This window comes from Drosophila nasuta, chromosome 3 (assembly GCF_023558535.2).
Source record: "Drosophila nasuta strain 15112-1781.00 chromosome 3, ASM2355853v1, whole genome shotgun sequence".
Taxonomy (NCBI): domain Eukaryota; kingdom Metazoa; phylum Arthropoda; class Insecta; order Diptera; family Drosophilidae; genus Drosophila; species Drosophila nasuta.
In genome coordinates, this window is record NC_083457.1 from 15,782,752 (window position 1) to 15,796,572 (window position 13,821).

The window sequence follows — 13,821 nt, forward strand, 5'->3', positions numbered from 1 at the left end:
ATCGAACTGGAGACCTTATCGATACAATGAGCGATGATAAAAAGACTAGGGGTAGCAGCAATGATTTTGAAAATAATTTATATTGTATAAAGATATTTCAGAAAGTGAAAACATAAGATTTATAATATATAATTTTTGGTATAACAAGTATTCGAAGTGCATTTAGGTATTTTTTCTCCTTAAAATTGCACTAAAATTAGCTTTTATAAACCAAGATGTCGCACCATTTTGTAGCTGTTTTGAAAATAAACCAGTAAACATAAGTGTAACCAGCTGACACTTATCGGTATTTAATTGTTTTGGTATATCTTCTCTACAAAATTATGCCTGTAGTCCCACCCAGATACAGGTTAAATATTGAACAACTTTATTATAAATAAAACGTCTGAATTTATTTCAAACATATTTTTTTTTATAATAAATGAATTTATATTTTATGTCACCAAAATAAAAATATATATTATATATTTATTATTTTTAAATTAAAAATGTTATCGATCATTGCGGCTCAATTAGAATACAATTATTGAATTCTCTTTGGATATGATTAAGCCACTTTATTATACTTTATAATATAGAAGGGAGATTACAAATCTGATGTTCAACACTTATCTTTAAATAAAAGAATTGTTTTTTTTTAAGTAATATTAATTAGAGTGAAAATGATCGATTCTTCGATTTTTGAATGGAAAAGAAGAATCGATTTAAAATCGAATCGGTTCCAGCTGTATTGCGCACGCTGCAAAACAACTCTTGCCATCAGCTGATACGTCAGCAGATACTGAGATTTTGTTTTTGCTAGAAACCCCTGAAAATTGCCCACTATAAATGCTCTGTATTTACATAAAATGTATAATTTATTGAACTGCATTCCATTAATTAATTACAGCTTGCAGCTATGTATAATTTTGATGCAATTGTCATTGCATAAAAACATTGCTACAGCGCACGTTTTCTTGCGGAAAATGCTGCCTACATTCCCAGTATGTACTATGTATGTATTTTAGTCACTGGCGGAGAGAGAGGCACGTCAGAGTAATCACCGCGTGGTTTTGGTTGATTTTAACACATTGCAGTTGCAACAGCGCACACATAAAATAAAAATTAGAGGAATAATGTCTGTAACCCAGACAAAACAAATCACATTTTATAATCCAGCGAGTTCCGCAAGTTCCGACAGGTAACATACAAATATGAAATTGCTTGGTGATAATAGAGTGAAGCGTGAAAATCCAACCAAATTACAAAAATAAAAAACTCATTCATCACTAAGGAGCCTAAAAAGTTAAGCACGCAATAAAAATACGTTGTAGATACATATACACATGCATACATACATATATGTATAATCGCAACACAATCCATGTGCAGATACACACACATACTTATGCATGTTTACATAAATACATACATAGATACATACATACATAATTAAGTGTGTGATGTAGCGTGCCTCGCACTTGGATACTAAATGTATTTATGAATATGTGTGTGTGTAATGTAATATGTATTGAGTATTCAGCTGATACATATGACAAATTAAATTCGGTTCGTTACTGAAATTCGATGTCAACGTCGCGACGCTGAAGTAAAATGAAAAGAAGTGTTTTTCGTTGTTGTTCTTTTTTCATGTCCACAAACACAGTTATAACGCAAAGAGCAAGAAAGTGGCTGATTTACCTTTCGGCTACCTTCGCCATCGTCGTTCAAGTCGACGTTGACGTCGAAGTCTGCGTCGACGTAGACGCGCGTCGTCGTCGACAGTTGCTTTTAACCTTAGCTCTGGCAATCGAAAGAGACACTGAAATAGACAGCAGAGCAGAGGCAGAGCAAGCAAAAGCAAAGGCAGCGGCAGAGGCAGGCAGCCGATTGCGATTTCTTTACACATTTTTAGTCATTCTCCAATTCTCGACTGCAGCACGTTGCTTATATTTTTGACCGGTACCGGTATCACACACATATAGCTAAATACTTATAAACATTTAACATATGCGTATTACTCGCTTGTATTATTTTGATATCGAACAATAAGATTTCGCAGTTTTGCAGCGCAATAATAACAAATAAAAAGAGCTTCGTAAACACGCTGCTATTAAGTAGCGTAGACAGTACATCGCATCACATGCGTCGTCGCCGTCGTCGCTGCTTTCGGCCACATTCTGCATAAATTTGCGAGTGTGCGTGTGTCTGTGTGTGTGGGTGCTTTGTGCTACGTGTGTTAGTGTACGTGTGTGTGTGTGCTCGAGTGATTGACCCATTTTGCTGCTAAATTCTCAACGCATACAAACAGACAAACGACGAATTTTGGCATTGCTCATTGGCTAAAATGAGCAGCATCACGTTTTTGTGCAGCAAAACGAACAACAACAACAATAATAATAATATCAACGATGTCTCATCGACAAAGGGAAAAGGAATCGCAGCATCTTCAGTATTTCCAACAGCCGCCTTACTAACAACTACAACAGCGCTACAGCAACAACAACCACAGCAGCAGCAGCAAGAGCAAGCACAACAGCAGCAACAACAACAAGCACGTCTAGGGCAATTGCACGGCAATTTGAAGAAGTTGAACGCTACAACAGCAACAGCAAAAACCAACGGTCACTCTCACATGTAAATCATTGCATTTTTATTCACATTTTATTTAAAATACCAACATACACACAATTGCACATACATGTCTACATATACATACATACATATGTACATCTGTATGTATGTATTCACAACCTTTGTGATTGTTTGTTGTCTCTCATCTGTTATTGTTTTTGCATTTATTTTCGCCCCAAGCTCGTCAGACACATGCATACACAATATATCGAAATGTGTGTATGTGTGTTGAAGCTCTAATTGTTTTGTTGTTGCTACTTTCAACATTTGTTTTCTGTGTTTAATTAACGTTCTTTTTAATATCGTTTATCGCGTCGCTGCGTCGACGACTATCAGTCGCCCCTGTCGGCTGTCGGGTTGGCATCGCAAATATGTACAAAACGAAAAAAAACAACAAAAAAGCGACAGCCACAGCAACAGCGTCATCAAATGCTGCTTCCTCTGTTTCAATATGGCTGCGATCGAAGCCACGTCTGCTCTCCTTTTCCCTCTCCCAAACATATTTTGTAATTACACACCTTCATTTTGCACAGACCCTTCTCTCTCAATCTTTCGCTCTCTCCCTCTTACGTCCTGTGAGCCTAACAACCTGTTGAACACAACACGTGGCAACGGCAGTATATTTGCTACTCTCCATTCTACACATTTTTTCACCGTTCATTGCCCACACGAACCTACATAACTATATATGTAGAGCTGAATGTTATGTATGTATGTACATTGTGTAGTTAAATTATTAATAGCACCAGAAAATGCGAAAATCCTTAGGGTAAAGTTGTGTGTGTGTGTCTGAGAGAGTGCAACGAACGGCATATGTTAGTAAAAAAAAACTATATGTGTAGTATATATGTACATAGAGAAAAAACCAAAAAGTTATAAGTACATCTTTATGTACATCACGCCAAGCATAAATTATAATGAGCAGTCAATGCAACTGGCGCAGCATCTGAAAATCGTTAGTCTAGCGTCGAATTGTCTGACAGCAGGCTACACACACACATGCACACGCGCGCGCATAAAAATATGCATACATCTACAGTGGTTCACAGCTTATTTTATGCAGCGAAAATTTTAATCCAAAACCCGTTTTAGCTACATGATGAACCTTATTTGCAAAAATCTGCACTAAAAATATTAAACTTTAATTTTATGTATTTATGTTTAAATTATTTGTATTTATGAGGGAACTGCAAATGTGTACTTATATTTTACTAAAAATAATGATTACGGTTGCAAGCTGTGTCCAAAATAAAACTGCTCAAAATAAGTGGTTGACCACTGTGCGTATGAGTGTGTTATGGCAGACACGTTGTTGCGCCAATGACGTAGATGAAATATGTTTTTTGGATGTAATCAAAAATAATGCACTAAAATAATAATTGGTAACAATACTTAAAACTGCAAATGTGCACATGTTGACATTTATTTCAAGCGGTTGCAATAAAATGCTTCATGGGATTTTACGTTCCCCTCGACGTTTCTGCTTTTTTGCAATGTGTGCATAAATATTCATTTGTACATATTATTTGCCTGCTCAGTAAATAAAATCGGGTGTGCGTGCTCACTGTCTAGCCACTTAATTATGAAAAATAAATAAAGATACTCATACATGAAATACATAAATTGAGTATGGCATCATAAATATCACTGGCAAAGATCCGAAAGGCTCCCTCCCTAGACATTAATTTGAGAAACTGAAATAGCAGCAGAATACTGGGAATCGAATATCGTGCCAGATGGGATAAATAACGATTTGTAGGCACGATTCAAATTAAGTTTTGTTTATTTTTTGAAGACGGAATTGCTTAAAATAGATTCTGATCGAAAAGTGACCAGGCCAAGTATAAAGATTAGATTTTTCGCCATAAACCCAACAAATTGTTTTGGTTTTAAATGTAACCAACAACAAATTTCATCATAATGTCGCAATAAGCAAAAGCAAATATGAAAACGCCATTTGATAATAATAAATTATGCAGTACCCACATAGATAATGGCAAATGTCAATTAATGCATGTGCTCAATATCAGATATATCTTTTTTCGCTCTCTCTCTCTTTCTTTCGCACTCGCAGTCCTTGTGCTAGCCGGCATTCGTTGATAATTTCTGCATATATGCACAAATTAATACACACACATACATACATACGCACATATGACATTTATGAGAAGTTGTCTATGTGTCTGTGAGACGTTCTATATAGCAGCACTCGACATTGTCATCGTTATAGTCGCGTGCCAATGAATCTTATCTCGCCTTTTTTTGCGTGGGGGGAAACCGTTTTATTTTTATTACCTATATTTATTATAGTCTTGATACAAACAATAACAACAACAACTACAAAAATAGTATAACCGGCAATTTCACAATGTGTGTGTGTACTCGTCATTTTATTGTACATTTCCGAGACGTCTTAATCTGGGTTAACGTTGATTTCACATTCACTTTTACAGCGATGATCGCTCCGATGTCACCGAACCGTTGTACGTGGATCCATTCGTGGAGCTGAGCAGCGGCGGAGGCGGCGCTGGCAGCGAATTAAATTGCTGCCCCGCCTCGCCGACAACGGTGCCAGCGAAATCGTCGCTGGAGTCGCCGATGCGTCGGTCGGGCCGACGACAACGTACCACATCCATTGGCAACCAGACGACCACTGCCAATCCGTCCGAATGCATCATACGGTCAAACAATCGCACCATTTATACGGCCGGACGTCCGCCATGGTACAATTGTGCCGGACAACAGGTGGAACCCTTTGTCATAGGTGAGTTGCCTTCACTGTCGAGTCTTGTATATGGTTTTATTGATCGCTTTCCTGCTTAGGCATCTGCGGTGGCAGCGCATCTGGCAAGACGACCGTGGCTGAAAAGATCATAGAGAGCCTTGATGTGCCTTGGGTGACTCTGCTGTCCATGGACTGCTTCTACAAGGTATGCAGCTTAGCTTTTAGTTAATAGAACTGCTGACTAATTGAGAAACTCGTTTCAGATTCTGAATGAGAAGCAACATGAGCAGGCAATCATCAATGAATACAACTTTGATCATCCGGATGCATTTGACATTGATTTGCTAATCGATGTGCTGACCAAGCTCAAGGAGGGTCGCAAAGTCGAAGTTCCAGTATACAATTTTGTGACACACGGTCGCGAGAGCCAGACGGTAAGCTCACGAACAGCTCTGGCGATTTACATAAACGACTTTTATATAAATACTATACATAGAAAAAAAGTATATATATATAAAGTAATCGCAGCGACTTAAGTATCTAGAGACTTTCAACTTGAGTTGTCGATTTATAAGCTTTTTTCTGTTATATTATTGTTTGTAATTAGTTATAGAATATAAGATTATGAGATATATCTTGGTGATACATTCTATATTTTATATTACCTTAACTTTCACTTAGTCTAGAATATGAATTTACATTAGTTATACTTTAAAGTCTTCTCCATATTGTTTTTAGATAAATACTTTAAATTTCATATATATGAATTTCCATTAGTTATACTTTAAGGCCTTCTCCATATAGTTTGAAGATAGATACTTTAAAATTCATATATCGCTTAGTTGTAAAGAATAGTCTTTTTTTATTCAGCCATGATAAATATGCTTCAAGAGAATTATTAAAGGAATAATATTAGGTGTTGGTACTTTAATATTCTAACAAATTTAAAATTCAAGATTTAAAGACTGTTTACGCTATAGAAACGGATTAATAACTTATAATACTTATCCGAATTTTTAAGAAAAGTTATCCATAATTTTCTATTTAAAAAGTGCAAACTAAAAAGATGTCTGTTAAGTTATTTTCTTTAAATAATCAATCAATTGCCTTATTTTTAGAAAACCATGTACGGCGCTAATGTCATCATCTTTGAGGGCATTCTTACCTTTCACAGTCCGGAGGTGCTGAAGCTGCTGGACATGAAAATCTTCGTAGACACAGATCCCGACATTCGTCTGGCCCGACGACTTAAACGGTAAGCAAATAATTCACACGTAACAACAATCAACTAATTATGAATTCTACGCACTTCCCAATTGACAGTGATATCTCACAACGTGGACGCGACTTGAAAGGCGTACTGAAGCAATACCTAAACATGGTGAAGCCTTCATATGCAAATTACATAGCGCCAACGATGGCGCATGCAGACATCATCGTGCCACGCGGCGGCGAGAACAAGGTGGCCATAGCACTCATAGTGCAGCACGTGCACACACAGCTCCAGCTGGTAATAATCGAAAATTTTGCAACACAATTGAGCTGGTAAAGCAATAAAATGATTTCCCCATTTGCAGCGCGGCTTCAAGTTACGCGAGACGTTGGCCAATTCTTACAAGGATCAACCGATGCCAGATTCGTTGCATTTACTGCATCCCACACCGCAGATCAAAGGATTGCACACATTCATACGCTGCAAGAACACATCGCGCGATGAGTTTATCTTCTATTCAAAGCGTCTCATCCGTTTGGTCATTGAGTATGCGCTCAGTTTGTTCCCCTTCAAGACGACATGCGTGGAAACCCCTCAAGGTGTGCTGTATGAGGGTAAACGCATGGAATCGCGTAAGATTTGCGGTGTGTCCATCTTGCGTGCCGGCGAGACCATGGAGCAGGCAGTGTGTGATGTGTGCAAGGATATACGCATTGGCAAAATACTGATACAAACAAATCTGAAGACTGGCGAGCCGGAGCTCTACTATTTGAGGCTGCCCAAAGACATAAAAGACTACAAAGTGATACTGATGGATGCCACGGTGGCAACGGGCGCCGCTGCCATGATGGCCATACGTGTGCTGCTCGATCACGATGTGCCCGAGGAGAACATCATTCTTGCCTCGCTGCTGATGGCCGAAATCGGTGTCCATTCGATTGCCTACGCCTTTCCCAAGGTAACAACGCAACATCACTTCAATTAAGAATTCCTCATTTAACATTTCTAAATCATCTTTTTACAGGTTAAAATCGTTACTTCCGCGCTGGATCCGGAAATCAATAGCAAGTTCTATGTTATACCCGGCATTGGCAACTTTGGCGATCGCTACTTTGGCACTGAGCCCTCGGACGAATATTAAGTCCAAGCAACCAAGTTTCTTAAGTAATATTCTTAGGCTTAAAATGAAATCGTTACTTAAATTATCAATTCAGAAGAAGTTGTTTTGCCTTTTGCCTTTTATTTCGATTGAGATGACACGAATTTGAGCAGCAAGTGCAACAGAAAAGCTAAAGCGCCCACCACCAATGCGATGCCCATGAAGCGCTGTCCTCGGCTCTGAGTCAAGCATTCTGTTGTCACCGCCTTGTTGTTGTTGTCACAGCGCGTCCAGTCGCGCTCCTCGTCCAGTATCTCGGCCATCATGCTGAACTTGCTGGTCGACGTAATGCGCACTCGAACCCGAGTGCCCAGTAAATTGTCTCGCATGGGCAGCAGCACTTGCTCATAGCTCTTGTTGTGGCCCACATAGTGTTGCTTATCATGTGATATTTCCGTCACCAACACCTCGTAAACTTGACCCTCGCGTCCGGCATACGGTTCGTAGCTGTAGAAGAGATCAGTAAGCCGCTTGGTGCGCTTCTTGACCAGATTCGCTGGTATGCGTTCCATTTTAGCAGCTGGTGTTCCAGGCCGTGGGAAGAACTGATTAATAAATAGACTAGGGAAGCGATGCTTTGCGCACAGTGTCATTGTCTCCTCAAAGTCCTCTTCCGTCTCCGTGGGAAAGCCACAAATGATGTCGGTGGCAATGGTCAAGCCAGGCACACGAGCCCGCAGAAAGTCGACCACATGCTCAAAGTCCTTGCGACAGTATTCACGCTTCATCTCTCCCAGCACCGAATCGCTGCCGCTCTAAAAATAGACATTCGGATTAGTAACTCAATGTAAACTGTGGGAGGTTAACTCACCTGCACGGGCACATGGAGAAAAGCGTAGACACGTGGATGCTGCAGCACCTTGGCGACTTCCTCGAGGTGCTCCAGTATGTAGGGCGGATTAGTCATGCCCACGCGCAACATGCAATTCTCGGGTATCACCTCGACCAGCTGCCACAACAACTCGGGCAGCGAGCTGCCAATGTCACGCCCATAAGCGCCCGTATCCTCCGAAGTCAGCCAGATCTCGCAGCATCCTTCGTCAAAGGATTGCCGGGCACGTTCCACAATCTCAGCTGGAGGATAGCTGGCCAGATCGCCGCGTGCATGCTTCGTCTTGCAGTAAGTGCACTGATTCAGGCAGCCGCTGTTAATGGAGATAATCTCGATAAGCGGATTCTTGCGCACTTTGGGCAGCGACAGCGGAGCACCAGCTACACGTCGGCCGTGCACTTTTCTGTTCTGCAGCAGCCGCACACTGTGACCCTTTAGCGTTTCTTCCACCACCTCTACGACACGATCAATTTGCTGCACTCCAATCACCGACAGGCCACGCAAATAATCCGCCTTAGGGGCACCTTGAGGCACACAGCCGGCCACCACAACGTGCTTGCCACTGCGCATGCCCGACTCGATCTCATTGCGAAACGTGTCTTCTGAGGGATTCTTCACAGTGCAGCTGTTAAGCAGCCACAGATCCGCATCATCCTTGCCGCTTAGATTGTAGCCATAGGCAGCCAGCTGGCCAGCCATGTACTCTGAGTCGGAGTTGTTGTGTGCACAACCCCAGGTCTTCACATAGACCTTTTGTGTGCCGGGTATAACACTCTCGTAAATCGTTTTCTGCGGCTGCGGCGTCTTCTCATCGTTGTCTGATGCTGGTTTAATTTGTGCTCGTCGCTTGGCACGCACTGTTACACTTTTCTTATTCTCATAGCGTTCACGTGGCTTGATATCGTCCGACGATATCAGATCCTCGATATCATCTATATCGTTGCCGGGTAAATCAACTTCAAGTCCCATAATTAATAATTATGCTCCAACTACAAATTCGACACACACATGTGCTTGGCTCAGCTGTTTACATTTGTCAGTCAATGTGACCAGACTGGGGAAAGGGCTGCCTTTAGTGTTGGAAAACAATGCATCATTTGCCGACGTTTATAAATCAAAGCTACCGAGCCTTGTGTGCTGTAACGAATTCGCAATGCTGTACAATTTGCCAAAATTAATTAGCCGTAAAGTGCATAAAATATATTATCTAAAAAATTAACTTTAAATGTATAACTAAAAGAAATTCGTTTAAAATGTGTATTGCATTTTTGATTGATATGAATTTGTCCTTTAGACCGGCTTGCATTGCGAAAAGGGTTAGGCCAACCAATTGCGAAAAAATATGCCGCATGTTTTTCGGGTGCGCTACGTTTATGACAACTTATCAACAACAACGAGCGAACGCTATCAGCTCGGAGACAACGACAGTTCCTTTAAAGCACGTTTAAGTCCGAATTATTTGGAGCCGTTCATTTAGCAACAAGATTCAGAATGATACACATCAAATGTAAAGACACCAATCTTGACCCGTTACCAGTCAAGGTAAGTAGGCATTTTGAAATAGGCATCTTAATCTCCCTCGCTGTATGTGTGTGTGTGTATGTTTGTGTGATTGTGTGTATTCTTTATCTGCACACAATTAATTGCAAAAACACACACACACTCGAACACTCAAGTAATTATGTCTACACTAATAACGTCTGTTCCGTAGATTGGCATCATTGGCGGCTCTGGTCTGGATGATCCAGACATTTTGGAGAATCGTAATGAGAGAATTGTTGAAACTCCATATGGCACACCGTCGGATGCACTGATTGAGGGTGAAATCAAAGGGGTGCAGTGTGTGCTCCTCGCTCGCCATGGCCGCAAACACGACATAATGCCATCGAATGTGAATTATAGAGCCAACATCTGGGCTCTACGTGATGTGGGCTGCACCCATTTGATTGTGTCCACAGCCTGCGGCTCGCTGCGCGAGTCCATCAAGCCAGGAAACTTGGTGGTGCCGCATGACTTCATCGATCGCACCACAAAACGCATACAAACCTTCTACGATGGCTCACATGCCGGCCACAAAGGTGTCTGTCATCTGCCCATGTTTCCCGCGTTTTGTGAGCGCACACGCAAAACCCTGCTCGATGCTGCTAAAGAGCTAAACTACGATGCACATGACAAGGCCACCATTGTCACAATTGAGGGTCCACGGTTCTCCTCCCGATCCGAGAGCAACATGTTTCGTATGTGGGGAGGTGACTTGATCAACATGACAACCTGCCCCGAAATTGTGCTGGCCAAGGAAGCCGGCTTGCTATACGGATCGGTGGCAATTGCTACGGATTACGATTGCTGGCGCATGGGCTGCGAGGGTGTCAATGTGCAGGATGTGTTGAAAACCTTCTCCGAGAATGTTATCAAGGTCAAGGCCATTTTAGTGAATGCCGTCGGGCGCATTGCCAAAGAAGATTGGTCCGATGATATACTGAATGCTAAGGTGAGAGCTGGTCATACTATTACTGCTAGTTAATCTTTATTAATTGATGTATTCTATTGTTATCAGCAATGTGTTTGCAACAACACCATGTCCGGTGCCATGTGACGCTTTTTAAAACTATGCACGGAGATCACACGAGATACAATTAAGCGCCACAAGCTGCACAAGAAATCGAAGACCAAATCCAAACATAATCGAAGACGCACACCGAAATTGCTCACCATATCCATAGCCTATGAACTGGAGCCATCCAGCGATGGCGAGGAACAAACCACCACGGCAAACTAAACACATCAAAAAATATATATAGAGACTATATTAAGCATTTGGCATTGTATTTAAGTATCTCGGATCAAATAAACTTAACTCCCATCGAGGAAAATGTTACCAAAGTCAAAAAATGATGTTTAACTTTTATGAGAATTAATCAGAACTGCAAAAACCAAATGGTAAACTGAGGTTCGGGTGATGAAAGGGTTCTAAAAAGGTGATTTTGTCTCGAACATTGTTTTAAGCTAATTTGCATTTAAAAATGTTCTTCACTGATGTTATTAGAAATGTCAAAAGCGAAACTTATCAGGAACACTTGTAAAATGTCCGGACTTTGAACTTTCAAACAATCATCATCAATGTTATCCAACTTCCGTCTTTCGCATAGAAAAGTGCATTTTACGGGCTGGCTTGATTTAGATGCACCTTTATCGCAATGAAGCGCACACACAATAAATAGTTATTTTGACTTATACAATTATACATCGTTATTAGCATTTGTCTTTACAATTAAAATTGGAATTCTTCAATCTGACTGTCCTTCATGGGCATTTGCGTTCCACTTGACTCTTGCCGGCTTCTTCGTACTCCTGCGACGATATCCACATCTGCTGGAACGTGCCAATGCTGGCTAATATGGAGCCACCAATCCAAGCGCCAAATCTTCGCTCCACGCTGCCATTCGCCGAAATCATTTTCAAGCGTGTATTCGACGGTGCACGCAATTGCAGATCCCGATTGAGACGCTCTGGAAAACCTTGCAGCAGTGTATTGCCACCTAAAAGACAATCCAAAATTAATCACAAATCTATTAAGAATGTTTACCATTAGCTTACCTGTAACCACAACGGAACCAAAGAGAGACAAACGCACATCTGCATCACACATGCCCACGCTGGTGGACGCAAGTTGTCCGGCGCCAAGCATGGCATTGTCAAATAGACTCTCGGCAATTTTGAAACGCTCCGAGCCAAAGTCCTGATGATAGCCATTAGGGAACTCATAGTGGACCATGGGTATTTGTGCGGCAACACGCTCATCGTAGGGATTCTCCAGCACTTGCAACACATTCATCTGGAAGTCCTGCATCATCAGTTGCGTCATATAGTTCTGCCACGATTGCGTGAGATTCTCCGGCAGTTTGCGTAGTGTAAAGCGGGCATTGTCTCGCTCCTTGACCACATCTTTGGAGGCAATCTTATACACGGGCGACAAATCAATGCCATGCTTCTCCAAGTGCTGCCTGCACTGACGGGAGAGAAAATCACCGCCAAGCGGTGACTTCACCACCGCCTGCGACAATACGTATCCCTCGTGCACGGGTACAGCGGAGGTGTGTGTGGCGCCACTGTCGACCACCAGTGCTGTTGCACGTCCACTTGAGAACGCAGCGAGTACGGCGTTTTTGACCAGGAAAAATGCTGGCACATTGTACTTCTCAAACATCAGTTCGGTGAGCTTTTCCCGATTGTTGCGCACATTCCACGATGCCTCGGAGAAGAGCACCGGATGATATTCCGGCTCCGATTGTATGACATTCGCGTACGCATAGTCGATGACCTTCTCGAATAGCTCCCAGTTGTCAATCATGCCGTCCTTCATGTATGTTTGCACCTCCATCTGGGATCGCGGCACATTCACATAGTTGGTGTCCACATAGTACTTGCGTGCATCTATATTGAGAGAAGGAGGCGATGAGTGATGAGTGTTAAATGTTTACAGTTTATAATACCTGCTAGACATAATAAAGGGTATTTATAAGAAGAAAAGGGGAATCTTTATTCTGATATTTGAGCCTTAACTCAAATTGATCAGATTGCAGAATTGTAGAAAATAATAAATAAATATTGAAACTAAAACTAACTAAACACAAACAACAAACAATTTCGTAGCTCAAGAATCAGTTACCACTGCCTATGTTCGTGTTGTTTGGTCACACTACTGTTTTGTTTGGCTTAGGTTTAGGTATAGTTAGCAGGTATCAAGTAGTCGGACACACTCGAACGTAGCGTTCAATGTTTTGTTTTTTGTTTTGACTTTTGTTTTTACTTACTGTTTGGCGTGACGCTGTTGTCTGTCTTTGTCTCTGGATCCAAGTTGGTGTCTGGCGCCTTCGCTCCAATGCCCACAACGGAGGGAATTTCGGCTTTTGGCGAGTCTTCTTGAGCGTAGCCCACGCGCAACGAATGGTGGCCTGGATCGAACACCAATGCTCCAATCTCATCTCCGCCATACAACATAGTGCCGCCACTCATTTTGGCGTTTACTTTTTAGCACGCAATTTATTTTTCACAACACAATATTCAACAAAATGTGTGTATATTCTGTACACGGGTGCCTCAATTCACCGGCAGATGCTTAAAAACTAGTGTTGCATAGCTCTTAAATATAGAGGTGGAGAAATGTCGAAGTTCTTATCGATATATCGATGTTCTCCATCTGGTATATTTTCAAAATAAGGCGCATTTTTTAAAATTAAAATGGAGGCAAGAACTAAAATAACGTAAACCACTAGCAG

General features: G+C 41.4%; 4 protein-coding genes across 5 annotated transcripts; 2 read left to right on the forward strand and 2 right to left on the reverse strand.

The window, feature by feature from the left end:
• Positions 1 to 1,025: 1,025 nt before the first annotated feature.
• On the forward strand, positions 1,026 to 7,770 carry LOC132788555 (uridine-cytidine kinase-like 1). 2 transcript variants are annotated; one of them, XM_060796029.1, is made up of 8 exons: positions 1,026 to 1,180; positions 5,067 to 5,377; positions 5,437 to 5,543; positions 5,602 to 5,772; positions 6,457 to 6,593; positions 6,662 to 6,848; positions 6,916 to 7,509; positions 7,576 to 7,770. In XM_060796029.1, the coding sequence occupies exons 1-8, from the start codon at positions 1,116 to 1,118 to the stop codon at positions 7,690 to 7,692; spliced, it is 1,689 nt and encodes a 562-aa protein (XP_060652012.1). In that variant the 5' UTR covers positions 1,026 to 1,115; the 3' UTR covers positions 7,693 to 7,770. The 2 variants fall into 2 exon arrangements, with proteins under 2 accessions (XP_060652012.1, XP_060652011.1); XM_060796028.1 differs by lacking the exon at positions 1,026 to 1,180 and adding an exon at positions 1,894 to 2,616.
• LOC132788556 (threonylcarbamoyladenosine tRNA methylthiotransferase) lies at positions 7,754 to 9,581 on the reverse strand. The gene is made up of 2 exons (XM_060796031.1): positions 8,522 to 9,581; positions 7,754 to 8,465 (listed from the first exon to the last, which is right to left on the reverse strand). Exons 1-2 carry the CDS (start codon positions 9,509 to 9,511, stop codon positions 7,791 to 7,793), a joined length of 1,665 nt encoding a protein of 554 aa, XP_060652014.1. The 5' UTR covers positions 9,512 to 9,581; the 3' UTR covers positions 7,754 to 7,790.
• A 311-nt stretch (positions 9,582 to 9,892) lies between these two features.
• LOC132788558 (S-methyl-5'-thioadenosine phosphorylase) lies at positions 9,893 to 11,239 on the forward strand. The gene is made up of 3 exons (XM_060796033.1): positions 9,893 to 10,084; positions 10,254 to 11,033; positions 11,100 to 11,239. The coding sequence occupies exons 1-3, from the start codon at positions 10,034 to 10,036 to the stop codon at positions 11,136 to 11,138; spliced, it is 870 nt and encodes a 289-aa protein (XP_060652016.1). The 5' UTR covers positions 9,893 to 10,033; the 3' UTR covers positions 11,139 to 11,239.
• Positions 10,982 to 13,674, reverse strand: LOC132788557 (actin-like protein 6B). The gene is made up of 3 exons (XM_060796032.1): positions 13,357 to 13,674; positions 12,140 to 12,976; positions 10,982 to 12,081 (listed from the first exon to the last, which is right to left on the reverse strand). The coding sequence occupies exons 1-3, from the start codon at positions 13,556 to 13,558 to the stop codon at positions 11,846 to 11,848; spliced, it is 1,275 nt and encodes a 424-aa protein (XP_060652015.1). The 5' UTR covers positions 13,559 to 13,674; the 3' UTR covers positions 10,982 to 11,845.
• Between the last annotated feature and the right edge of the window lie 147 nt (positions 13,675 to 13,821).

What these genes read in the sequence shown, in the direction of transcription:
- LOC132788557 (XM_060796032.1), bottom strand. Translation starts at nt 13,558, where the DNA reads ATGAGTGGCGGCACTATGTTGTATGGCGGAGATGAGATTGGAGCATTG. An exon ending in CAACAGCGTCACGCCAAACA is followed by an intron (nt 12,977 to 13,356) that starts GTAAGTAAAAAC and finishes CTCTCAATATAG; the next exon opens with ATGCACGCAAGTACTATGTG. An exon ending in TGGTTCCGTTGTGGTTACAG is followed by an intron (nt 12,082 to 12,139) that starts GTAAGCTAATGG and finishes ATTGTCTTTTAG; the next exon opens with GTGGCAATACACTGCTGCAA.
- LOC132788555 (XM_060796028.1), top strand. Translation starts at nt 2,327, where the DNA reads ATGAGCAGCATCACGTTTTTGTGCAGCAAAACGAACAACAACAACAAT. An exon ending in CTGGCCCGACGACTTAAACG is followed by an intron (nt 6,594 to 6,661) that starts GTAAGCAAATAA and finishes CCCAATTGACAG; the next exon opens with TGATATCTCACAACGTGGAC. An exon ending in TTGCCTACGCCTTTCCCAAG is followed by an intron (nt 7,510 to 7,575) that starts GTAACAACGCAA and finishes ATCTTTTTACAG; the next exon opens with GTTAAAATCGTTACTTCCGC.
- LOC132788556 (XM_060796031.1), bottom strand. Translation starts at nt 9,511, where the DNA reads ATGGGACTTGAAGTTGATTTACCCGGCAACGATATAGATGATATCGAG. An exon ending in TTCTCCATGTGCCCGTGCAG is followed by an intron (nt 8,466 to 8,521) that starts GTGAGTTAACCT and finishes GTCTATTTTTAG; the next exon opens with AGCGGCAGCGATTCGGTGCT.
- LOC132788558 (XM_060796033.1), top strand. Translation starts at nt 10,034, where the DNA reads ATGATACACATCAAATGTAAAGACACCAATCTTGACCCGTTACCAGTC. An exon ending in TTGACCCGTTACCAGTCAAG is followed by an intron (nt 10,085 to 10,253) that starts GTAAGTAGGCAT and finishes TCTGTTCCGTAG; the next exon opens with ATTGGCATCATTGGCGGCTC. An exon ending in ATGATATACTGAATGCTAAG is followed by an intron (nt 11,034 to 11,099) that starts GTGAGAGCTGGT and finishes TATTGTTATCAG; the next exon opens with CAATGTGTTTGCAACAACAC.